The 27148-nt window shown below is 36.3% G+C and overlaps 1 protein-coding gene across 1 annotated transcript in view; it reads left to right on the forward strand.

Annotated features, from left to right (window-relative positions):
* Window positions 1-27148, forward strand: part of LOC107693690 (thymocyte selection-associated high mobility group box protein TOX-like) — a 58365-nt gene that overhangs the window by 25252 nt on the left and 5965 nt on the right. The window contains exons 2-7 of the mRNA XM_016493159.1: window positions 4731-4796; window positions 6995-7102; window positions 15119-15367; window positions 21422-21673; window positions 22931-23161; window positions 25686-26042. Coding sequence (XP_016348645.1) covers window positions 4731-4796; window positions 6995-7102; window positions 15119-15367; window positions 21422-21673; window positions 22931-23161; window positions 25686-26042 — 1263 coding nt within the window. The remainder of the gene's footprint in view (window positions 1-4730; window positions 4797-6994; window positions 7103-15118; window positions 15368-21421; window positions 21674-22930; window positions 23162-25685; window positions 26043-27148) is intronic.

Raw genomic sequence — 27148 nt, forward strand, 5'->3', positions numbered from 1 at the left:
TCCCCCTGAGGAACACTTCCTATTAATCATAATGAGGAATTTGTTAGCATGTGGTCATGTCAGTTGGGATCAATTTCTTTTACCTAAGCTTCCTATGAAGCTGCCAGACGCTCGGGGCGGAGTGTGGAAGGGATCGATTTACAGTCCCGCAGCCATTAGGCCCTGTTTTGTTTTTGTTGTTTTTGTTATTTGATAGCTCATTTGCATCAGCACGGCAGCTGCCAAATGCACATTGTAGCCGTTTGTTGACCTGCTTGCACAGATACTTTCTTGCTTTTCACACTAAAACGGTTGTTTATTTTAGGATGTAGCTGATGCCTGCGGCCTTGTAGTTAGACGATGGACTCTTGTGGCGTTTTTTGCTAATAATGCAATAATTTGTGTAAGTAGCATATGGAGTGGAGCTGTCAGATTTTAGAAAAGCAATCTACACTGGCTGTGGTTTTATTGGTCATGTAATGGCACCTCAGGCTCTGAAAGAAAAGCTACAGTGACACAAAATGGCTCCCAGCTTGCCACAAGATTGAGAAACCCTAGTTCACACGAATCAAGGAAAACCTCAGTCACAATCGGCCCGTACAGCTCGCTAAATGGAGTTTGCTCCGAAAGCGCGTTCGACGTGTAGGTGAGGGAGGGTGTTGGCCAACTGTTGCTGGATGGATTTGGTGTCAGTTTGATGGGTTTAGCTCTGAGGTTTCACTTTTTCAGCAAAGGCCGCCTCACACTTTCCACTGGCACATTCATATGCAAATAGTGTCTGATAGAGGGTAAGAGCTAAGCAGATAGAACAGCGCATGGACACCGAGAGAGACATGTGAAAGGTCACCGCAGTGAGAAACTAGAGAGAATCTTTATAAAAATGGATATGGTGTTAACGGCTGCGTTTCGGACCTTCTGTTATAAATAACTGGCTGCCATGTAAGTGAGAGACAGTGGTATTGAGATGAGGAGTGAATTTTTATTAATCAGCATAACCAAGAGTAGAACCAGACACAAGCAGTTTTGTGGTGTTGTATTTACTGTCAAAGCTTATTGTTTTCTTGTTCCAATGCTGCGACATATTGGTTCTGTTCTAAAACCTAGTGAGCTCCCTACTTAGGCTGCATTTCAAGACGCCATTGGAACGCTATACTGACATGAAGATTAATCTAAAAATAAAGTTTACATCTTTTTAGGCCCAAATCTAAGGAAGCACCGAGAATGCAATTCCATAATGCATTGCAAAAAAACAAAAAAACAATTAAAATAATTAATCGTTTATGCAATACCAAAAGTACCTATACCTGTATTTTTACTGTATTTGATGCTTTTTAGAGTAATGAGAATAGGGACATACTGAAATCTCAAAAACACGAACTGTCCCATAAATGTTATTTTTTTATGCTCAAAAAGCATATTTCAGGTTGGTCCTGCCAGTATGTGTATGCAGTCCAAAGCACAAGTCTCAGGACAGTGACTCTTTCTATGGGATTTCAACTGGCATTTGGCTCTTTAATTTAGAAGGCGGGACTTACTCGGTCTAAAACCAATAACTGCAGCATAGCTGAAAAATTATATGCTTTTTCAACATTTTTAAACATTTTCTCCTTGTTATGATTAGAGGCTTATGACCAGGTTGTAGTGGTTTCAGAAAACAGCACATTTCATAGTTTAAGAATAGCCACATCTTAGATCAGCCTGATCACATTAATCACCATCAATAAGCTAGCATGAAATTAACTGTCATCCGTGTGCAAAAACCAATCAGATCGGCCCATCAACTCGCACACTTAAAAGGTCGCAATGTGATAGGCTTTCATTAGGATTATTGCCATTTCATTTCCATAGAATTATCTCGAGCAGGCATAATGAAATGAGATGTGCTGCTCGGATGAACAGAAATACAAACATTCAGCCAGTGACAGGCATCAGCCATGAGTTTCCTCTCACTCGGTCTCTTCTCCTTCGTGACACCCTCTCTCATTCTTTCGTAGCACTCAAATAAGTGTCATGATGTGTGTTAATGACAACCCTGTCAAGGACCAATTGCTGAGAAAACCATTCCCTCACAGCCAACTTACAACATATCTGATTTCTGCTTTTGATATTAATCAGTCATTTTTCATGGGTTTTTAAGGAAGTGGAGCAGATGTAAATTGGCGGGTATTTGTCAGGCAGGCGTATCAGCAGAATCTGTGTCTGTGTGTTGCTTAGTGGACTGTAGCTGGCAGCCAGTGTGTGCTGCTGTAATTTCCCAGGTGTGCTGCACAGCTGGGTCACAGGCTCATTCTCCTTCATCACACAGTTAACCTGCACTGACTCAGCTGAGGCTGTTTTGAGCATCTTCAGCAGGTGAATCACAAGCTGCAGGTTTACTGTAAAAGACACACTGGCTCTGATCTGATTGATTTCTGTTTATCATGTAGGTCGAGTAGATGGATTAACAGTTCTTGTTTCATAAATGTACCTTATTAAAACTCAAGAAGAACTTTAAAGTCAACATGAAATACCATGAGCAAACAACCAATTTTACTTCTGTAATCTGACGTATTTCTGAGTGAAACAGGATATTCAATGAGAAAAAAGGCTTGAATTTATTCATCTGGAATTAATTTACTTGCTGGTTACATGCCACAATAGAGCCAGATTGCTGGAAGGAAAAAAGGCAAGTTGTTTCAGAAGTGGAGCACTTTGTTAAATTTATATTTAATATGTAAAATATGTACAGTAAATATATTTAATTATATATTATTAATTATATTATAATATTGTTATTTTGATATTTTTAAGTTTTACTAAATAAAGTAAGTACTAAACAAATGTAATATTTAAAAAATAAATAGGAAGATTAATGAATCAAGTAAATATTGTCAATTTTTATTCCACGTAGACTGCAAAGGTGAAGCATGTAGGTATTTTCTGTGCCAGCAGCAGCATCAGAATTACAAAAATAACGAGTCTTTTTGGTGCTGCTAGTGGTATAGAAAATGACACACTTCATTTTACCGATTGTGGTTAGCCAATGATAAAATCTTTCGTTCTCTGAAAAAAGGTACAAAACTGCCACTGCGGTAATACACTTTCAAAAGGTACTAATATGTACACTTTAAAAGTACATTTTAGTACATTAAAAGTACATATGTGACCCTGGACCACAAAACCAGTCGTAAGGGTCAATTTTTTGAAATTGAGATTTATACATCAACTGAAAGCTGAATAAATAAGCTTTCCATTGATGTATTGCAACCCTCTACATTGCGAGTAAATCACTCGCATATGCAACTAAATCGTCACTCTGGGCGACTAAATGATGTCTAATATTAGCCAATGGCTAATAAATTCTCAGATTTTACTCGCCAGTGTGTGAGTTGGAGGCTAAGTATAAGTTTAGCTCAGATATATTTTCGCTCGCCGAACACTTTGACTGAGCGCATCAGAGTTTCACTCTCCGCCAAGTTGGTGCGTTTTATATTGTTCTTATTAGTAGAATTCGTATCATTATTCTCTTAATCAGTATTTTTGTTAGTTTTCCCTCAATTTTTAATTTTTTTTACAGAAACACTGAATGACCAAAAAAGCACCACCACCAGTCCAAAGTTCAGTTAAAATGACTAATATGCATTCATACATGGTTATCAAGTTTTAATTCTAATTACTAAATTTCTATCATTAAATAATATTGATTATCATATTATAATGCTTGACTGACTGATGTTAAGAGTGTACTTTCAGATATTTATAAAACTGTGCCATTTTACAAACAAACATATATATATATATATATCAGTCTGGCGAGTAAATTGAGTAAATTACTAGCCAATGGCGATTCAATTGCCAAGGTGTTCGAGGCTGGTATGGTTTGTTAGAATATTTGGCCGAGATACAACTATTTGAAAATCTGGAATCTGAGGGTGCAAAAAAAATCAAAAAAATCAAAAATCGCCTTTAAAGTTGTCCAAATTAAGTTATGATATATTTATGGTAGGAAATTTACAAAACATCTTCATGGAACATAATCTTTACTTAATATCCTAATTATTTTTGGCATAAAAGAAAAATCGATAGTTTTGACCCATACAATGTATTGTTGGCTTTTGCATTCAAATATACCCGTGCTACTTATGGCTGGTTTTGTGGTCCAGGGTCACATATTAGTATTTAAAGTACTAAAATATACCATTTAGGGGTAAATAAGGTACAGACATTTAGCTTTTGTAGCTTAATGTACCACCCCAGTGACAGTTTTGTACCTTTTTTCTGAGAGTCTAAAAAATTGTATGTAATTGTCAGCCAATACTATGAGCACAGTGTGTACTTTTCATACTGATAGAATGGTCCGTTGGTGGTAAAATAAGTTAAATTAACAGGTTTTTGTGCATTTCTATCTGGAGTGAGACACCTGGGCCTGTCCTACAGTCTCAGGTCTATCCTTGTGTGGGCTTGTCAAACTCACACGACTCCCTCTGTTTTATTCCACAGCGCACATGAAAGCATTCATTTCTCCCCCTCAACCAGCAACTTTAATTACCAGTGTACTAATTACATCAAATCACTGACATCTCCATCTGATACGGCAGGGACTTCAAAGACTAATTGTCTCTGAGCCCTGCGTTTTGGGAAGAATGCACTGCACAGAAATACCAACCGCATGTTCTCTGTCTCTGTCTCATTCTGTGACCCGTATTGTGTGTCAAGTGAACATTTCTGACTGTTTATTTATTGTTTTTTCTCCTCTCTCTGTCTGTTTGCAGTACGACAGTGAAAACATGTTCATGAGTATGCCAGAGCCCAGCCAGGACTTTGTGCCAGGGAACCAGGTGGGTTAATTACTGCTCGCTCCTTTTGTTTTAAGTCGTAATTAAACAAATTTAAGCCGGCGTATCGCAAATTAGAGCCGCTATCAGTCACCACCATAATCAGGGGCTATTATAACATGTAAACAAAGCATTTAAAGCTTTGTCTCAGCTTAATGAAATGAAGCTTTAATGCATATTGTCGCAGGCTTTCATTTCCTCCATTTACACTTTCATTAAAAACTACACACAGTACGGACTGCAAACAAGGCCACGGGTCTATAAAAGGCAGACTGCAGCATTTGCTCCTCTAGTTACAGCCGTTACTCACCGAGGGAAGTTTATTTCAGAATACTTGTGCTTGATCGAACAACAAAGATAAAAGGCTGTTTCATCAGTGACTCAAGCTAGATAGTTCACATCTTGCTATAAAAAGCACAGCTTGATTACATTTTTAAACTAAAGCATGCAGTTCGGTGCATTAAGGTCAAGGGTGAACATGCCTGCTTGAGGAGAGCAGGTTGTCTTAGGGGACCTTTTACACGTTTGGCTAATGAATTAAGGTTACAGGTTAATTAGCGGCCCACAGGACACCTGCCACATTCTGCTTTATGGAAATGAATGTGACAGGCGACCCGATGCACCGTAGACAGACTGATCATGTGTGCATATGCAAAAATTGTAACTAGGATTTTTTTCCCGCAGTATTTTTCCCTGCTAGTTTTATCAGCCTGCAGCAGGCTATATGTGATGTTGCTGCTCTATTAAAACATTTCCTTCCTGCTTTTGTCATGAGCTGTTTGGGTTTGGCCTGTTTTTATAGACGCATTGATCTGAACTATGTGCTTGCATTCCATGAAATTTAAGCAAGTTACATTTTGACATTTCAAACTTCGAATGCTATACACAATGGGATGCTGAAATATTACGGTTAAAAACAACTTTTCTGCAAAGTGCCTTGACGCAGTAAACACAATGAAAGCGCCGAATTCAATCTGTTTGTGGATCACAGAGTTTGGCCTTTAATGTAAGACATGTAGAGTGTAATGTGCAATAGCTCCCTCTCTAAAGCAACCCCCTCCCTCCCCATCTCACTTATGTTTTTCTTATTTCAAGTAAAAAAAAAGTGTTATGAATAATTATTCCATTTGCAAAAGTAAATTTAATAATGAAACACGGTTTAAGAAAAAACTGTCCATATGGTTTGGCAGCCTGCTCAAAACATCTCCTGTCTTTTGGTTTGACATAAGTAACGTTTAACAGGTCTCCGTTCTGCTGAAACTTGTGAAGGTGCAATTCACACCTTTCTCACGCATGTCGAAAATTGTATATTTAATCTTAATCATGAACACATTCGCTTGCGGTTTCACAAAGTTGGAGCTCTTTGTGCACTGACAGAAGAATCTTTAAGTTTGTTAGAGAAAGACCTGGTCAAACATGGGTCATATTGGTCAATCAATTGACTAATGAGGTCAAACTACATATATAATATAATATAATATAAGGAACTATTCAGTCTAACCTAATCTAATCTAATTTAATCAAATATGTCAGTGGACATTTAATTATTGACCAATCAATATTTTATATGTATTTGTAAACAGCTGACTGTAACAAAAGGCTGTCACTTGCCATTTACTGACTAGACACAGTTATAAATGCACATGCCTAATTATGATGTCATGTTGAAGTCACATGATTCGTTCTGGGTTATGTGTTTGAAATACATATAAACACAATATATATATACATAATCTTATGCGAGTCCTAAAAGCTCTTCAATAAGCATTCACAGTGTAAAGGAAAAATAAATAAACGATATTTGACTCATGTATTATTCAGCAGACTGTAGCAAATGCATTCAGGAGAATGTAAAGGAAAGTGCACTAAATTACAGGTCACTTGTTTGTTTCATAGAGTTTATACCTCTTTAAACAGGAAAAGCTGCATACGGTCCTATTGTGCCACCTATTACATAGCTTGAAATTGATTTACAATGTGCATTGTCTGCATTGTCACTGTGTTTAAGGTGCTCACGCTGCATGTTTGCTGCAGCTTTAATGTCGGTGGAGATGAAAGATGCATTGAGAATCTAAAGCAGCACAGAGCCCAAAAAAAAAAGGACTGAAGAGTGATGAAAGTTGAATGGAGTCTTGCAAGTGCTATAGTTTCTTGTTACCCTGCTGTGTCGGTTGACCCCTTGGCCTTGCATCCCACTGTAGTTCCGCGTGCCTGCCAGTCCCAGCCAGACGCAGCACAGCAACAAACAGGCCGGCGGCCACTGGAAAAGAGACACCCCTACACACACGGACGGCCCCCGTCTGACATGGGTAAATAACCCCACACCAACGCCGAGCAGACGTCCATCAGTGCAAAATAACAGCAACCTACATTATTTGTGTTACATGCTGTGTGTGTGTCTCATCCATATGGACCCTTTTTACATTTACGCTATTTTTACATTAACACAATTTTGTCTAAATCATTTTAAATGCTACAAGGTAATAAAAGCATCACAACATTATAATGTACACAATTAAAAAATAGATAATCATTTTAAGTTTTTAAGGTTTAAAGATGGGCCTACATTTAACAGTGTTATCAAATTTTTAAAACTGTGTTTTTATAGATTAACTTTAAGTGAGTGTTAGATGACGGCAAAGTTAATCGAAATGTAAACACAGAGCCTTAGTAAAAAAATTATATATTTAAAATAAAATGTAGTTCAAATCTATTAAAATATTTATGCTCGAGACTTACCGATATAACAAATTATAATTAAACTTTATTTGGATTACTACTTCGGCAGAATGGACATTTCTTAATATTAAGCTTAAAATGTGTTTTAATGTCACTATTGATGAGGATTGTATAATCTTTGAATAATATCGGTCTTTAAATGCAAGATATCTAAAGTATACTTGCAATAGTTCCACTTTAGCACAATCAAATATACTTCAGTATATGTTCAGCACTACTTCCGCACAATTAAAGTGCATTAAGCACAAAATTAATTGTTCCCATTTAGCAGACTTTAACTATACCAGTTTAGTTTACAAAAAGTACAATCGCAGGGTATTTTTATTAAGTACATAATATTTAAATGTATTTGTAGTATATTTAACTTGAAATAATGTATTTCAAATACATTCTAGTAAATACATTTTTTTCAATAGGGAGGACATGAATAGCACAAGTAAATATCAGTTATCGACCTATGATGGATGAATTAAAAAACCCTATATGACAACATAGCAAATGTTACTGCAAATTTCCCTTTTGCTTTAAATGCAAAATAAATATTTATTTCAAAAACTAAGTTACTTGACTTTCTAAAAGATTTAATAAAGATAAAATTAATATTAAAAGATTAATAGATAGATTACATAGAGAGATTACAACAATTTACTTTCATTTGATGTATTAGAAACAGTATGTGACGATACCATAGTATAACATAGCATATTAGCATATCAACATTTACACAACATGAATATGAAACAAACTAGCTAGCCAGCTAACTAAAAGAAGAGAAGTCCCTTGTACATGAATATATCCATCTATTTTACAATGAAAATGTTATCAGTAATCTTGGTCGCTAATTCTAATTTAGAGAATGTTGTGTAGCGAACTCCTTTGCAGCAGTACTAACTACTTAGCTAGATTTTTTTTTTTAAATTCCAAGGTAATATAACAAGGGCACTTATATAAACATACATTCAATTATGTACATTAAGAAAGAGAAAAAAATAGCTAACCAGCTAGTAAAAAAAAGTGAAAAATACAAAAATACAAGTCTGTAAAAAGGGTCCATTTTACTGTATACAGTCTTTAGACGATGTTTGTCCCTGCATCCTGCGCTCCATTGTTGTGTAGATCACACTTTTATTTGCCACTGAGCTCCACATTGATTTCACATGTATGAATAGGATTGCTGTAATCTTCGAGCTGCTTTGAGTCTAGCACTACTTTTATGTTTCCCTTTGAATCTTAAAACTCTCTTTGTACATATTACTTCCTCTTGCTTATGAGATGCAGTCTCTATTTTCTGCTGTTTTCGTGCTTCCTCGCATCTCTCTCTCTCTCTCTCTTTCTTTCTCGACTTCACTCTTTCCCTCTGTTGGGAACAGGTAATTACTTTTATTGGCAACAACAGTTGAATTCACCTTGACCTCAGTGTGTGGTACATAGCCACAAAGCTTTCTCCTGCTTTTAAACACACATTAACTGAATTAGAGAGAAGTGTACCCCTGTGCCTATTTTAAACTTCACACTCAGGAAGCTAAAACTGAAGCTGAAAAGCGTCCGCAGCCTCAGTGCTAAAGGCAAAACATGTACTGCAATAGTGTCTTTTAATCTGCGCTATAATACAAACCAAAGGCAACCTGGAGAGCGGCCAAGGCCAAGTGTTAGGATCATTGCTATTTTATGACTGGTTAGAGAAGTACTTTTGATTTGATCTGATAGTTTTTAGGTTGATTTTAAAAATCTAAAAGCTGCCGTGGTCTGTGCACCGGTATGGACGACACTGTTACTTTCATAAGCCAGTCCTCAGAGTGATTGGTGAGATCAATGATGTTGAGTGTACCGTTACAGATGTAATTTATGTGCAGAGATACTGAAACTAGAGGTGGCTCTTCAGATGGTTGCAGATGAAAGAGCAAAGCATCATGGACGGTATTTTTTAAATTGGGATTTTGGAGGTGGGGGAACTGTAAGATTTTGTAATGAACTTGAATGAGCTGTTTTTCTCTTACTAAATGGTGCCAAAATGTGTGTAGTGTATCAGGCCAAAACTAGATTGGATTAAACATACAAAATAGAATGGATAGACAAATAAACTGTTTAACTCTTTTTCTTTTTTTTTTTTATTTCAAATGCAGTGAAACACCATTCAGGCCCAGTTTTACTCTTGAGTACTTGATAGATCTGAAAAAGAACATGTAAATATTAGGCTATAAGGGACTAGTTGTCATTAATAAGCCAGTTTTTGTATTGACACATAACTTAAAGTCTCAGTAAATAAATAAAACACAAAAAAATGAAAAATATCCCAAAAAAATATATAGTTCATCGTGCCATAGTGGGGACAAAACATGGGGTAAGTTGTCACAATGGATTGTGTTGCTGTTTCAAATTATGACACATTTGAAACAGCGAAAATGTAGAAGGTAACATTCAAATATCTAAAACAAAAAAATTGTGAAGAATTTTTATGTATGTATGCATGAAAGGGACAGTGTACATTAATCAACATTCATGAATGTAAATGTACCCAACTTAGCCTGAAGGCTTATTTTCATTGGTAGTCCCTTTGCCAGATGTAATTAGACATAAAACTAAAAGGAAATAATTAATTTTAAAAAAATTATAATTATTTTAAAATAATTTGAATTATGTGACAACTTGCCCCAACATAGTATTAATGGAAAATTCCCTTGGCCTAAGAACACAGTAAAAATGTTATATTAAAATCTTCAGTATATAGTTAAATCTTGTCAGAATGCTTGACAGTGGTTTTATTGTGTTTACATCTTTACTCTCAGCTTGGAGGACAGAATTTACAGAAATTATTTGAATGTAAGGGAAATTTAACTGAGCTGGTGATGAGAGGGACTTTTTATAAAGGAAACAGGCATGTGTTAAAATGACATTTAAAAACTGCCGTTAATCTCTTGGTTGAAATCTGCCTGACTTTTCGCCTTCAAAACATTCCCACTGACTGACAACACTTTTGAAAGCCTCGTAGCTGCTTGAAGTGACAAAATGTGATACTGTTATCCATCTCCACATCTCTGGATGTGGAGATCTGTTCCTCTCTAAAAGACATAACAATAATAACAAAAATAATAATAAAAAAAAAGACTGAATCAATGAGATGTTAAAATACACAGAGCATTCATCAGCCAGCACTGTCTGTCTGCACACAGGTTCTCTCCTATCTTACCATCTCCTCTCATTCCCCCTTCTTCCAACCCAAACCATGTGTTTCTTGGCCATTAAATAAAAGCCACATTTATTAACCCAAAATGGCAGAGTGCTGAGCGCATGTCAGCCCACAAGCGCTCTGTATCAATGTTTATTTATTTTAATGCGGCAACAAGATGAAGTAGCATGTGCCAGCGATGCTAGATAAAGCCGACTACAGGCATACACTCACCGAACACTAAAAATATACACACTTCTCATATTTCTGGACTACGCTCAAAGACACTACTTGTGAAAGTGCCCGCTTTGACTCACAGAGCGAGCAATGTTCGCCGAACAACTGTTGGTTTTTGTTTAAACCTGATAAGACTGATGTTTAACATCACATTCGCTCGGTTGAAACTGTCTGATCTGTGTCATAGAAGATGCAAAGCAGCATACAGGAAGTGTATCTGCTATTATTACTATACTAACTATAAGAGCAGCACAGATACAATGTGTTATTTGTTTATTTCTTGCACAGAAACGTATTTGCCCACCGTGATGGTTTGACATGTATATAGTCTCTGATGAGGGGGGTTGTCAGATTTCTGTGTGGGTTTATATAGAGGTGCTCATATCTATCCCCCACCCCCCTCCCCCCAGATGTTGCAGAGCTCTTGTGGGACCAGGAGAAAGCTGTGCATTTTAAACATGCATAAACTAACCTTGTGCTCTCCCCTGGGACTGAAGAGGCCTGTTCTTACATGTGTTTTATTTTTTGTGTATTTCAGATACAGAAAAAAAAATGTTCTCTTGAGACAAACCCATGTTCATATACACCATATTTATCAAATATTTCAACAGATCTTAAATACTATTTCTAGCATTGTTTATCTCATAATATGCATTATTCAGATATTCTTGAATTGCATATTCATGCATGCATGAGCCTTAAGCTGCTCAAAGGCATAGATGCAGCGTGCCGGACAGGGAGTGGTCGCTTGTGGACCGCGCCAGTATACTTTGATCCCGTTCGGTTTATAAGACGCGCCGGGTGTGATGCGGCGGCTCGGGTCAGACGAGGCTTCACACGCCCTCGTGTCCCCTCCATTAGGCAAAGTAAAAACCTCCTTCAGAATGCTTGACCTTGATGCTAGCACAAGACAGACAAGCCCTTCTGCATTTATCCAGAAGCTCTCAACAGTAATCGTCAGCTCAGCGGGTCCGAGGTTGTTTTGGGGGCCTGGCCAAAGAATGTTGCATTCAAATGATCACCGCCCCTGGGTCCCAGAGGTATTCATTACAGGCTGAAATGCTTTCGTTGCCTCTCTTACACAATCCCAGCCTAGATTGCAAATGAAAAGCCGGCTGAAAAAAAATAGGGTACCTTATTAAGTTTAACTACTGTAGCATTTAACCTGACATCTTCATTATTCAAAATTACGTTATGAAAAAGCCGCCTCATCTGCGGGTGCAGGTTACTGTTTTTTACACTTCCTTTTGCTGGCAATTTAATTGGTGGAAGGGCATGCCAACATGTTGGAGCGCTCATTGCGCCGCATGGAGCTCTGGGTAATGATCCACAGCCAGTCCTCTGGAGAGATCATTTAAATAGAGTAGGTTTATTTCTGAAAGTCAATTTCTGCAAAGGCAAATACCTTAAAGTGTTGTCTAGAAAAAAAAACGTTTTGAAGAGTTGCACTGCTAATGCCTAAGAAAAAAGGCACAGCTCGTTTAACACTCATTGACATTTTTGCCCCAATGCTGAATATTGTCACACACTATGGGGTAAATTGTCACAACGAAAATGCCATTTCACCGTCAATTATAGGCTTTCAGCAAAATTTGAACAGTGAAACAATTATGAAACACAAAACAATGCCACGACTCAGCAGTTGTAATTGTAATATAATTGTAAAAAATTGCATGTGTTTTAAATGCATTTGACTTGCCCTAAATGCAGTTTTAGAATATAAAATCTCAATAAATGTATTATTAATAGCAGTAATAATTAAAAATGTATTATTATTAAGATAATTAATAATAAAAAAGAATACATTTATTTGTCTGTATGTACGTTTTATTTTCTTTATCATTTATCGTGTTTAAAAATGTATTTTATTACTAGTTATTAAAAGATGATTATTAAATATTGAAAAAGGTTCATACAAAACCACAGCTAGAGATCAAAACACATTTGATTTAAAACTTTAGAGTTACTGAGCCTGAGTTTCACTCATCCGTCTAAATTGTATTTCTATCAGAAAGCATCTCCTAAATTTGTTTGAATGCATTTTGTGGCATAATGATGGGGCGTATCTCTTATCTCGAAATTCACGTTTTCTCATCCACCTCATATCTCAGCATGTGTGCACTTCTTTCATAATGACGAGCTGATTTCAAGCCTGTCAAGATGGAAGGCTTATAAACAATCTACATCTCCATTGTGAGGCTGCAATAATTTAATGCGTAATTTCTGCTGGTGAAGCATTTCTGCCACTCACTCACTACACTATGTTCAAAACACAAGAGCTCTCCTCATATCTTTCCACTCTCTCTCTCTCTCTCTCTCTCTCTCTCTCTCTCTCTCTCTCTCTCTCTCTTTTTTTGTTTTGATATGTTTGTATCCACAGCCTCATCTAAAGTCTTCTCTTTTTCACGACGAAAACACACAGATGTAGGAAATGTTTGCAATGCTCTTAATTTTCGTGCATTTCACTTTTTTTTCAGAGCCACACACCACACCACAGCACAGGGTTATTTATTTCCTGTGTTCTCTTTCTTGGCTGCCTGTTTACGCATCTCAGTGTCACAAAAAAAGGAAAGTGCAAAAAAAGAAAGACAGGATACTAAGAAACATCACGTATATAAGTGTTAGAAGAACACACAAACATAGTTGCACCTCAAAACGGCCATCGGTTCCTGCTCTTATTTATTTGTCTAATTCTCACCTGAATATAATAATTTCCTTTTCTTCGACAAGAAGTACATTACTCACATGTATCAACAGCAATGTAAGCCTTGTTTTGTTTTATGTGATTTATTTTTTTAAATTTGGCAGTAAAATCATTCCTCTAAGGGCCTTACTGTATGAATTATGCCAGCATATTTCCCGCAAACAAACGCAGACATCTGTGAGGCTCAACACAATCAAATATGCAAATGAGCACGATACATTGGCTTTTAGAGGCAGAAGTAGGAAGCTCATTAAAACGATTATTGCAATCCTTAAAAGTAATAGTTGGACCGTTATTTGAGTTGAGTTTGAATTTGGAACCAATTTCATACCTAATTGCCTGTAGTTGGCTGTCTGACAGGTTCATTTAGTTTGCTGCAAATAAAAGCTATGTATTAGAGATAATAAAGCAGCAGAAAAGAGGAGCCTCTTTGAAGGTAAAAAAGAGAGGGAGCGTTCGAGTCGAATCAGAGGCTGAGGCGCATTTGCGCTTAGCATTTCGTGAAGCGTTCGGCACGACGTGCACAGATAATAAACTCTCTGCCTTCTGATAACTGTATATATTTTTCTACAGTATTTTACTCCAAGGGAGTGTTTACAGAATAATTGATGATTTTGCTTGGATTTGTACAGCCTTTCATCTCCTTATCTGCTTTACATCTTTTTCATCACAGTCTAAACTGACAGGGGCTGGAGGAGGCAGAGCGCAGGACGGCCTGTTTTAAAGCAGCCAAAGCAAACTTCACAGCCAAGCGCAAGTCACTGTTCAGCCTCATAAAAGCAGCCTTTTGTTATAGTCTAATGAGATTGATTGACCATTTGCATATAATTTTACTTCCTCAAAGGCTCAAATAGTAGGAATGAATCACTGTAATGTGCAGTGCACTTTGATGTACTTTATTCAGCATTTCATTTGCTCGGTATATAGTTGTGATTAGTCTTTTTTCTGTTATTAATTGATACAGCGTGAATCATCGCCATTGCTGGATCGCTTCGGTGGCAGAATATAGAACATCAAAGAATGTTGGTTTTCAACAAGATTTTTCTGGTCGTGCCGTAACCCATTTCATTCTCTTATTTATAAGTATCAAATGGACAGTCTGTCCTTGTACTAGCCTACGGTTCACCCCCCATTGTGCAGTATTTCAGACTAACTGTTTGGAAAGCCATTTCATGCTGCCTTTGGAGACACTCTGACAAGAATGCTCATTGCATTTCACCATCTATTCACTCGCTGTTCATTTTAAAGTTGAAATGTGCTTTTTTTTTCTGATGTGATACCATTTGTATTAGATTCTATTGTATTTATCTCTGAATAAATGATAATAGATGAGAAAAATGCATCGTATTCATCATCACTAATGACCAGTCAGTCATAAATGAATCATCTTTTGAAAAACGGTGGTTTTGTCATGCAGCCACACTTATGTAATCTGTGTTCTGACGGTTCACGTAACCTCACTGTCTCTGTTCTTCCCAGCAGTCCTACCCAGTGCCCAGTCTTGGGGACGAAGACTATAACATCCCGCCCATCACACCCCCCACCCTCCCCGAACACATGCTGGCACACTTGCCCGAGTCTGAGTCCGGAACGTACCATCACCTGTGCCCCCCTGTCTCCCAGAATGGACTGCACCCCTTTCACCTGCAAGGAATGGACCTGCCGGGCATGTCGGTCCCCAACATGTTGGGTCAAGAAGGTGGCCTGCTCACCAGCTCCCTCTCAGTGGTGAGTACTGGCGCTGAGGCTGATGGAAGCCCGTTTCCAACTACTCTAATTATGGGATAAAGTTTAAAATAGGTGTGAGATATAAAGTCACAATTATGAGAAATAAAGTTGCAATTGTGCGAGTTAAAAATCGTATTGTGACATATAGTCGCTTTATGAGTTATAAAGTGACACTGTGAGATATAAAACAGCAATTATACAGTATGTAGATAATATAGATTCAGTTGAGAGATATGAAGTCACATTTTGAGATTTTGAGATAGATCACATTGTAATTTATAAAGATAATTCGTGCAATTCGTGAAAGAGTCACAGTGTGAGAGAAAAAAAATGACAGTTACCTTATTTATATTCTTTACTCTGAAGCAGAAATGTGCTTCCATGTAATCTAGTATGGAAAATGACCAAAAACACAGTTTCTTTCTATGTGGAGGAAACTTCATTGTAAGATGCACATGCTCTCCTTTGAGATGTCACTAATGCATTTTGCATGAAAGAATTATGCAACACCAAAGTCATTTTCAGTACCCAAACAATGATTTATTTGACACAAATGAAACACCTCAACAGAGATTATAAGAGGTTGGAGCGGCATATAGAATGATTGAGATAGCACCCAGCAAATGAGAGCTAATGTGATTTAACGCACAGTGAAACAATGCCAAATTCCCCATTGGATTAAGTTAATTAAATATAATATAGCATCAAGGCACTCCTCCTAATGCATTTTGCTTGCCATAGCTGTACTAGATAGTTGTACAGTACATTCAGAAATTGTAGATACATTTTAAAAACTTTTGAAACTTAGAAAAAGATAAAATAAATCAGAAGAATAAGGTTAAGTAAAACTGAAAAAAAAAAAAGTTACAACTGAATCTTTAAAAAAAGATATGGTTAAGAAAAAAAAATTTAAATAAATGTTACAATATAATATTTAGCTAATTATTATAAATGTAAAAAATTATGTAAAAAATAACATATACTGTATAAAGTACATACACACACACACACACACACATTGTATTAGTACATATTACATATACAGTATATATAGTTACAAAATGCTGTGTGATGTATATATATATATATACAGGGGTGCACATAAGTTTTTCAGTCTGGTTCTCATTTTAATTTTAATTTTTAATTTTTCTTATTATATAAATCGATATATTACACATCAAAATTATTTTATTTGGCTTGCTAACTTGTTTTTTTTACTTAGTAATTTAATTTGTTACTTTATCCTTCTCTTATCTTTATAAAATGTCGATATTGATCACAAATATCTACAAATCGCTGCTACTTCTGGAGAAATTAAACCCAAACCTTAAATTTTTGGTCAAGTGCAAGAAACCTCATAATGTGATTATGACACATATGAAGTGCTGGTGAGCTGTGCAACTGTGGTTGAAGATGAATAATCTGACGCTCGAGTCAAACTGAAACTTCTCCTCTTCATCTCTCACCTATTGTTTTCCACATGCTCCATGTTTGGGGACAAACCTAAATATTGAGCGTTATTTTTGTGTGTGATAAACCCTGTTAATAATAACCTTTTTTATCTTGACCTTTGTTCAATTATACAAGCACAGATGATTTATCTTTTTATCGGAAATGAGCGCACAAAGGCAGTCGTACAACAACAGTCGTAATGGTACGAACAATATTTTCGATTTTTTTGTTGCTCTTTTGGGAAAATGTACCTTCGTAGTGCCCCTCTTAAACTTCCATCAAAAAGATTTTTAAAGAATAACATACACATGGGTGGCTAAAAAAAACACACACAGAGTGACATGCACACTGAAAGATATTGAGATTCACAAAGGCATTTGTTCTTTTCACCTTAATGTTCTCAGTGCTTGGAGAACATCCATTTAGAGCGGCTATGAATTATGGTTGCCAGGCAACGGGACAGAGAGCTTGTAGCTGCAGTGGAGAATGAAAGAGCTAGCTGATGGAATTAATTTTCTCTCTGCATTAGCCTGTTGGAGCTGCCTTCTCTGGTGGAACAGAGAGTGCATTTATGTGCCTCTTACATTTTGCATTCATTTTATAGGTCTCAGAGCTTGCATTGTTTAGCCAGCAGAGATAGTTGAGTGAAATGTGCTTCACCTTAAAAAGTATTAGATTAAAAGGAAAATTATCTCATAAGGTTTCACCGTCCCTGCTTGTTCCATTAAAAAGAATGAAAGTAAATGCCGCCGAATGGCTAAATGGATCCCCTAGTTCTGAGAAACGGGGAAGGCTGCTTTTTAAATGTATAACGTGGGAGATGAGATCTCATCGGGCCGTTCTGATGAGCTCGGTGATTCGCATAAAACGCGACGAATTTTTTGGAAACGCTCAGGTAAGGTTTGCTTTCCAGAAAGCCACATGTCCGCTTAAATAAGCACAAGTTGATGTGTGTAAAATGTGCAAATCTAAACAGAGCTGACAGCGGAGGAGAGAGAGAGGGCGTGAGCGGCAAAAAGCAGCAAGATCGTCCATCATCAGCGCAAAAGCCACTAAATCCTCATCCAGCGGTGGCCTAAAAAAAAAAAAAAAAGGAACAGTAATGGACATAAATCTCCATTTATTGTAAATTTGCAGCAAAGCCTACAGTTTGCAGCACTTTGCTGTGCGCTGCAAAACCGGCACATTTGAGACCTTGAAAGTGCAGCGTGACAAGCCACTTCTATTAGGCTGCTTTCGCATAGATCATATACAGTGAAGTTTAATAAGAGACAGGTATTTGCGTGTGCTCGTGTAAAATTGGAGCTAGAGCAATTAAACTCTGGCATGTCTAAATGACAGATGGTGTAATACGGCTTTAAGCTTTTATACTCCAAATTACCTCACTTCTCATATGTATTCCTGCATGTCATAAATATTGGGTGTTTTCCTTCGTGTAGACGGTGACAAGTTATTATTGCCAAAAAATAAATAAAATAACAGCGATTTTGAAGCGGATTAACTCGAGAGCAAAAGAAATTAATAGCTAAGATTATGCCGATATATTTCAAATGATCAAAAGGGTAAAAAAAAGCCAGCGTGTCTTTTAGCTTATAAAGATCTACAGTAACGCAAGGACGTGAAATACACCCTCATTACTCTGCCTGAAAAAGTCCTTATTATTGGGCTGTGGTTTTATTACCCTGAGCAAACAATTGGCTCTGATCTAGTTCAGCACTTAAGCTATTTATACCTTTTTAATGGAAACAGAAGGACATGAAAGTGCCCCTGAAGTGACAGCCGGAGTAAAGTAGGCATTATTTTCCTCCCTTTAAAATGTCATTGGACTCTATGGAAAGCTGGGGTTCTCTCGTCCCTTTCATGCGTCTCTGTCGCGCATTATAGGAAGATAAGCATGCAAATAGTCTCCTACTGTACGTGTGATTACAATTTGCCCTGTGATTTAAAGGAAATTGATATCAAATGAATATGACCTCCTTTGCAGCACGGGTCAGTGGATCTGATGAAAAAACAGCCAGCCCAGGCAGCCATTTGTTATTTAAAACTTAAAAAGTGCAGAACAGGCAACCTTTAGGGCTTTTGTCTGTGACCTCGTCACGTGACCTCTATTCATCCCTGGCAAGCCTTTGTCCTCTGTGTAGTGGAGATTAATGGTGAGCTCAGATGATAAATACCATCACAACCTCGCTCTGACAAATGCGATTCGAGGTTTTTTTCAGCAGCCATTTTGCATCCGCTCGCTGTAAACTTGGGAAATTTCGCTAGTTATTGCGGTATGATTAAACAATCTGTCTTTGATTTTACGCTTAGTTACTGCCAGAGAGCTTGTCCTGCCTCTAGGTTTTGTTTTACCAAGAAATAGAAAGTGACCTTTATCAGCATGCGTGGTTTTAAGTTGAAATGTGTTTTCTACCCAAAACTGACCACATTGTCTAATTACCCACACAGGGTGGGTATTGTCTGGTTAAATAGCAGAAAAAGTCCCCCCAAGAAAATACAGATGTTTCACAAGAAATCGAGTGGGAAGGGTATAATACTGAAAACACCGAGCGTATTAATGAAGGTGAACGCATTTCGCTGAAAAATGAAACTTTCTCCTATCCATTAACATTGTAATGGTTAAACCCCCTGAAAAGTTGAACAGTTTTCCACTGCGATCTTTTTTCCAGCCATTTCATGTGAACTTGACATTTTCACCCGTGTTAGTTTATGATTAGTCAGTTAGCCGCTAAAACCGCACGGATTGAAGAATTTCCTCCGTATTGCTGTGTAATGTTAATCCGTCCAATCAACTGCTTTCAGATACATGCCGAATTCTCGTAAATTAATAGTCTTTCCGATGCTCCATGACACGACATAAACACTTTTATGTATTGAATTAATTAATCAAGTTAAACACATGAAAGTCTTATTGTTGGCTTATTGTTGTTTTTAAAACTAAACTGTAAATTTTAAATATATTTATCACTTAATTTAAATGAAAAAATTATAAAAGCCCTGGCAATCATCCAGAACACCCGAGTATCACAGCACCACTCAAAAATGCATTACATACTGTGTGCATGGCACAACATTATTATACACTACTTTTCCCTGTGTGACTGTCAGCTTCTGACGGTATGAAATATGTGAAATATTTGCATTAGCATTATTCAGTGCTCTCACAGGCTCTCTTCCAAATAAGAGATGTTAGAAAGCAATTTCAGTATGTTTTGAGTAATGAGGGTCCAGTGTGTCTGAAGTGTTTATGTGGGGAGGGAGACACAGAGTCACCTGTCCTTCAGAGAAATGCCTGTGGCCTCTAACCCCAAAGCTCCACCTGTCGGGGGCATTGTGTTGCATACAATGGTGGGCGTGGGGTACATTTCAGGTCACCTGTTGCTTCAGACAGTATCAGGTGACAGACTACAGCTACAGGGCTTGTCCTTGTCGGAAGTGATTTATCCCCCAGATACAGTGTACAAAAGCAATGTTTCTACACCCTGCTACAGACTAGCATTCACAGCAGCAGGATAGAGAAAACCCAAACCTGTCATAAGGTATGGATGGAGATATTAGTGTTAGTTAACACTGGGATTATGCTCGTATGTATATGTAGACCTTTCAAGGGATTTCTATTGTTTAGCCGAGGTTAGTTTTAATAAGACTAGTACCTTTTACTTTTTAAATGAATATTTGGTAACACTTTAGCATAGGGACCAATTCTCACTATATCACTATTAGTTGCTTATTAGCATGCACAGTATTAACATATTGGTTAGTACTTAAAAAGCACATATTCTGCATGCCCATATTCTACATCTGTAATCATACCCAATACCTAAACTTAACAACTACCTTACAAGCTATTAATAACGGCACTATATTCGGAGTTTATTGAGGCAAAAGTCATAGTGATGGTTTGTTAATAGCGAGAATTGCACCTTAAAATAAAGTGTGACTGAATATTTCAGATTCAGTCCAAGCTAAGCTTAATCAACATCTTTTGTGGCATAGTGTTGATTACCACAAAAAGAAAAAACCTATGGAAGTGAATGGGGCCAATTCGCATATATTGAAAAATATTCAACGTTTCAATGTCACAGGCGAAAGGAATAAACAACATGATCTTAATGTGAAGAAATCACAATTCACTAACCTTTCAATGAAAAGTTATAATTTTACAACTTCATCGCCATGGCAATGAAATTTCTTAAACCCTAAAACCTTAAAAAGATAATTATGATTTAAACAGATTTACACCTCAAACAATGCAGTTTTAACAGAAAAATTAATGTAAGTGCTTTTGATCTATATATATATATATATATATTTATAATATTATATGAATTGAAATTTTAAGCTTCACATTTCTGATTTTAAAAAAGTGGCCCCATTCCCTTCCATTAGTAGTGCTTTATTGTAACTTCCGTTTTTGTTTGTTTGTTTGTTTGCTTTTAAATAAAACAATAGTCAAGTTGATTTTGCTACAACATTATGCTTCAAACTTTCGTTCCTTTAACTTGCAACCAACAGAACGCCTTGAGGTTCCATTTATTTGAAAGATGCATTTGGAAATCTAGGTATTTTTGTTTTAAATTAAGTTTTATTTTAATCTTCCAGATGCAGCAAATGGTCAACTCAGACTCACGTTACGGCGGCCATCCTCAGGTGGACACGCTCAGACCCAGGGTCCAACCTGGCATGGTTCCTCAAGGTCAGCTGACCACTATCAACCAATCACAACTCAATACTCAGCTGGGTCTCAATAACAACAATGGCACCCATGGATCCCCATCTCCACCAGAGAGCAAGTCAGCCACACCCTCCCCCTCCAGCTCCGTGCATGAGGACGATGCAGATGATGCTGCCAAGGTGAGAGAGAGAGAGAGAGAGAGAGAGAGTGTGTGTGTGTTTTACCCATTCTGTGATCTCATGAATATAAAAGCTTATCTTCCTCACTCACACACACATACACACACACACACACACACACACACACACACAGTCACATAGACTGTTTTATGCACTGTGGCAAAATAGAGTGTATTAAAAGGAACGAGTCACTGCTGACCTTTTAGCAAGTTGTACTGCCATGTTTCCTTAAACATAGATTTGCTAAGACACTGATCTGCCTCAAGTCTGTTCTTCACAGCCAAAATACAGAACATTTTCTCCAAAACTCACATCAGTACTGATCCTCTGGAAAGTGTGGTCGTTTATATGCTCTGCTAAGATATTTTTGCGTAACACAGAAGACATGGTTCAGCATTAAAACGTCAACAGCTGTAAACATACACGATTACGAGCTATTCGTGTTTATATAAAGTGTCACAGTCTGACATTTCAGTCACTTAAATTAAAATGTCATGGAAATTTTTAGAGTTAGCGCTGTTATGATTATTAAGCTTTAGGCTGGTGACTAATTGTCATACAAGTAATTAAATTAATTGTCTTTTTAGATCATTTAACAGTTACAGAGGTAAAGTGTAACTCACACACACACCTTAAAAATATTTTTTCACACTGAACTTGGAAACACATTTTATGTTATTTGAAGGAAACTTAAGTTTTGTTTTATTTTAAGGCTTATAAATATTTAGATATTTTAGATATTAGAATGACACATATATAGTTTAAATATATCTATAATAAAATATTTATTTTTAATGCAAAAATGACTGTTTTCTATACTAAAATTACTTGTAAAATGTGCATTTTATGGTATTTCTACATGCAATTCAAATTCCCCTAATTGGTTAGAAATATCTGTTTGCCCTTTAAAGTAAATAGATCTGTAACCGTATGTAATAATCACAATGCCATATAGATGCTGTATATTATACTGTCTAAAAATTTTTCTTTGCAGCTGCAGTCTTTATAGAAATAGTTATCCGGTGATCACAAACAACTGCAAACGTCATGGAAAATGATTGGTAAAAATGCGTGGGAACCCGTTACATACAGTAGGAATAATGCACGATAGTCATTAAAATTTAAAAAGTAGCTCCAGGCTTTGGAGACAAGGCTCACTAACTAGCTTTAGGAAGCTGATTCATTCATAAAGCTGTTATTATGGCTTAATCTAATTGGATATCTGTTGTTTACTATAATGAGCCCCTCTCTTTTCAGATCAGTGGGGCAGAGAAGAGAGCAGCCACAGACATGGCCAAGAAGCCCAAAACCCCCAAGAAGAAGAAGAAGAAAGACCCCAACGAGCCTCAGAAACCAGTGTCAGCCTATGCCCTGTTCTTCAGAGACACGCAGGCAGCTATCAAAGGCCAAAACCCTAATGCCACATTTGGGGAGGTTTCTAAAATAGTGGCCTCCATGTGGGACGGCCTGGGCGAGGAACAGAAACAGGTGACTTTTTCTCTTTAGTAAACCTTGCTCGTACAAACGTGAAAAGTTCCTTTATCTTGCTGCGATCTTGTGGCTGACTCATAAAGACTGAGGTAATGCATGAGGAATTAGATTACTGTGTGTTTCTATACACACAGCACATGTTTTGTTTATTATCTAAGGTATTATCTACAGTATATACAATGGTATATCCACATAACGATTTGTTATGACAGCAGATGCGATGACGCACATGTTGGTCAGAACATTTGTTGATTTCCCCTTGTGCAATCAGAGAATAACATTGTCTCCGCAGTGGTGCTGTGGTTTAACATCAGCGTGGTTGTGCATGGTAGGGGAAGTCTTAAAGTCAGGTGTGAAAACAGTGCAATATGTGAGAAATTGTTTTTTATTGGAACATAACAAACAAAGGTTTTGTGGGGTCTGCTAATCGCTTTATCAAGTTTCGGTACACATTTGACATGAATACAGTCTGTAATGTAGTAAGCAACAGCATTTTGTTAATTTTATTGCATTCTGAACAGGTTTAAAAGGGTTGGAAAGGTTACTTTGGAAATTTAACTGGTTACAGATTACAAGTTACCCTATTTAAAATGTAATAAGTAATGTAACTATTTCAGTTACTTTATTCAAGTAATGTAACTGATTACATTTGATTACTTTTCTACAAATGTTTTCAAATGTTAATAATTTTAAAACATTTAAAGCAGCAGGGTTAACCTTACAGTAGTTCTAAACACTAATTAATGTCAGACTTTCAAAATCCCTTTTCACTTGAATTAAGATTATAATCATTTAATTTTAAAGCATAGCCACCACTAAATCAGACTTTAGCACCTATTTTTACTTTGAGATTGTTCTGTGGTTAAATACAGATTTAATCATAAGATATAGTTTAATAGCTATGCAAATGTTTTTGAAATCAAATCTTTACATAGTTATGACAGGAAACGCTGGCTTCTAATAATTCTTTTTGGGGGAAAAAAAAACCTGTTAATCTTAAAAAATAAAGCATAAATAAAACCCAAATAGGAAATAAAATATTATCAAATAAGCATGTGTCCTGTTCTGTCCTAAACTCCTGAAAAATCGGTGTCTCAAATTTTAGAGCAGTCAGTGCTATTTTGGAAAGAAATCAATCAAATCTGTTTGTGTGTGAAAATGATTCCCTTTGTAATCTTTAACCTTTTCATAAGTAACTGTAATTTAATTACACATTTTTTTCTCAGTAACTGTAAGTGATTCCAGCATTTATTTTGTTAATTAAATTACGTATTTCTGTTACATGTAACTAGTTACTCCCCAAAGTTTATTTTCAAAGTACTTAAGACTATTTGAAATTAATAGTTCCTCTCATAGTACTTAAAACATGTAGCCTACATACTATTATAATAACAATAAATTATGCACAATTACATGCAAGTAACCCTAATCCTAACCCTAATCATATAGTAAATTCATTCAGTTAATTAATATTACTCAGTACTTAAGTGTATATTTATAACTGTAACAAGGACACCTAGTGCTATCAAACGATTAATTGTGATTAATCGCATCCAAAATAAAACTTTTAAACTTTTTGTTTACATAATATATGTGTGTGTCAGGGAAGGATCAGTAGACAGACACAACTGCAGGTATGATCTCTTTATTGAGAATAGAGCAAGCCAAATAGTCCAAAGGACATAATCCAAAATAGGGCAGGCAGTAGTCAGGCAATAGATGAACAGGAAACTGAGAGCAATAATCCAAAGTACAGGTCTTAGTCCAAAAACACCAGGAGAACATAAAGTATCCAAAAGGCGTAGACAAGTTACAACACCAGGTAAAGAGTTGATACTTCACAAAGCATGTGGAATTGAGAGTCTCTTTATATAGGGTGTCTAATCAGTGTGAATTGCTTGCATGTGCATGTAATCAGAAGTCAGATGATTTAGAGCGCTGCCAAGTATTCTGGGATATGGAGTCCAAGGCGGCCATATTTGAAATCTGAGGTGCTTGCTGTGAATTGTAATTCACTGAACTGACAGTGTGTGTACTGTGTATATGTATTGTATATATATAAATACACACACATAGAGTATATATTTTGAAAATATTTACATGTATATATTTATATTAATATAATTTATATTGTATATAAATATATTTATTATATATTTATTATATAAACATATATTTTAAATTCATAACATATACATAATAAATATACACAGTACACACACATATTATGTAAATAAAAACTTTTATTTTGGACGAGCACTAGATTTTATACATTTTTAAATAAACATTTAAATAATTAAAAAATTTAAAATGTATCAAATTTATGCATACATATATATTTAGCATTTAGTATATACTATATATTTAGTGTTTAGTAAATAGTATATACACATATATTTAAAAGAAACATTTAGGTCATGCAACATTCATCAGGCATTTAAAAGCAGAGAATGATTAACCCAAGAAGCCTGTTTAACATTTATGCAACCAACAACTAAACCACTTTTTTAACTTTCTCTAGAGCTACAATGACCCAGGCGATGTGAAGGCATCACAGGCCTCTCAGATGCTCGGACCCAAGCCACCAGTTTTCTCCGGGGCAGGCCAGTCTCACCCAGGTCTCTACATGGCTCCTCCGTACCACCAGCAGCCAGGACTCAGTCCCCACCTGCCCCCGATGCAGCCAGGCCTAGCCCGAGGTGGTGCATCCCGGCCCAACGCTCCCATGCCAGGAGTGGTGAACATGGGCAGCATGACGGACTCGTCCCCCCCTCCGCTGCAGATCAGCCCCCCCTTACACCAGCACCTCAGTCTCCACCAGCAACAACAGCAGCTCAGCAGCCACCCGCTGCCCCTGCACTCCCCATCCATGGCCCAGGTGAGACATCTATTACTTATTTCAACAATGAACAATGCACTTTTTGTTTTTTAGATACTTTTGAATTTTGAGGCAACATGTATATTTAAAATAAGTTCCTATATGCTATACTATTTAAAAGAAAGAAAAAAAATGAAAGAAATTCATATTTTTTTCAGCAAAGATGCAATAAATTGTTCAAAAGTGACAGTAAAGACATTTATAATGTTGCAAAGGATTTCTATTTTAAATAAATGTTGTTCTTTTGAACTTTCTAGTCATCAAAGAAAAAAGTAGCGCTGCTTCCACAAAAATATTATGCAGGACAACTGTTTTAACATTAATAATAAGAAATGTTTGTTGAGCAGCAAATCAGCATATTACAATGATTACTGAAGCATCACGCGACACTAAAGACTGAAGTAATCACAGCTGAAAATACAATTACATTGTAAAATAGGAAACAATTATTTTAAACTGTAATTTCTCAATATTACTGTTTTACTGTAAAATTGTTAAATAGGAAGCAATTATTTTAAATTGTAATTTCACAATATTACTGTTTTACTGTAAAATTGTAAAATAGGAAACAATGATTTTAAATTGTAATAATACAATATTACTGTTTTACTGTAAAATTGTAAAATCGGAAACAATTATTTTTAATTGTAATAATTTCACAATATTACTGTTTTACTGTAAAATTGTAAAATAGGAAACAATGATTTTAAATTGTAATAATATTTCACAATATTACTGTTTTTACTGTATTATTGATAAAATAAGTGCAGCCTGGGTGAGCATAAACATAATTTTCAGAAGTTTGGGGACAGTTTATATTTATTCCATGGCACCAAAAATATATTTATGTAATATATGAATTTCACTTTTTATGACTGTACATACAGTATATAAAATATTTGATGCCATATCACTAGTCCCCACCATCCACATAAATAAATATAGAAATTCATGCTTTCAAACAAACTTAAAATCAGCATGAAATTGAATTATTTTCATTTAAAGGGATAGTTCATCCAAAAATGAAAATTTGATGTTTATCTGCTTATCCCCAGGGCATACAAGATGTAGGTGACTTTGTTTCTTCAGTAGAACACAAATTATGA

The sequence above is a fragment of the Sinocyclocheilus anshuiensis genome, unplaced genomic scaffold (assembly GCF_001515605.1).
Source record: "Sinocyclocheilus anshuiensis isolate Anshui unplaced genomic scaffold, SAMN03320099.WGS_v1.1 scaffold1472, whole genome shotgun sequence".
NCBI lineage: Eukaryota > Metazoa > Chordata > Actinopteri > Cypriniformes > Cyprinidae > Sinocyclocheilus > Sinocyclocheilus anshuiensis.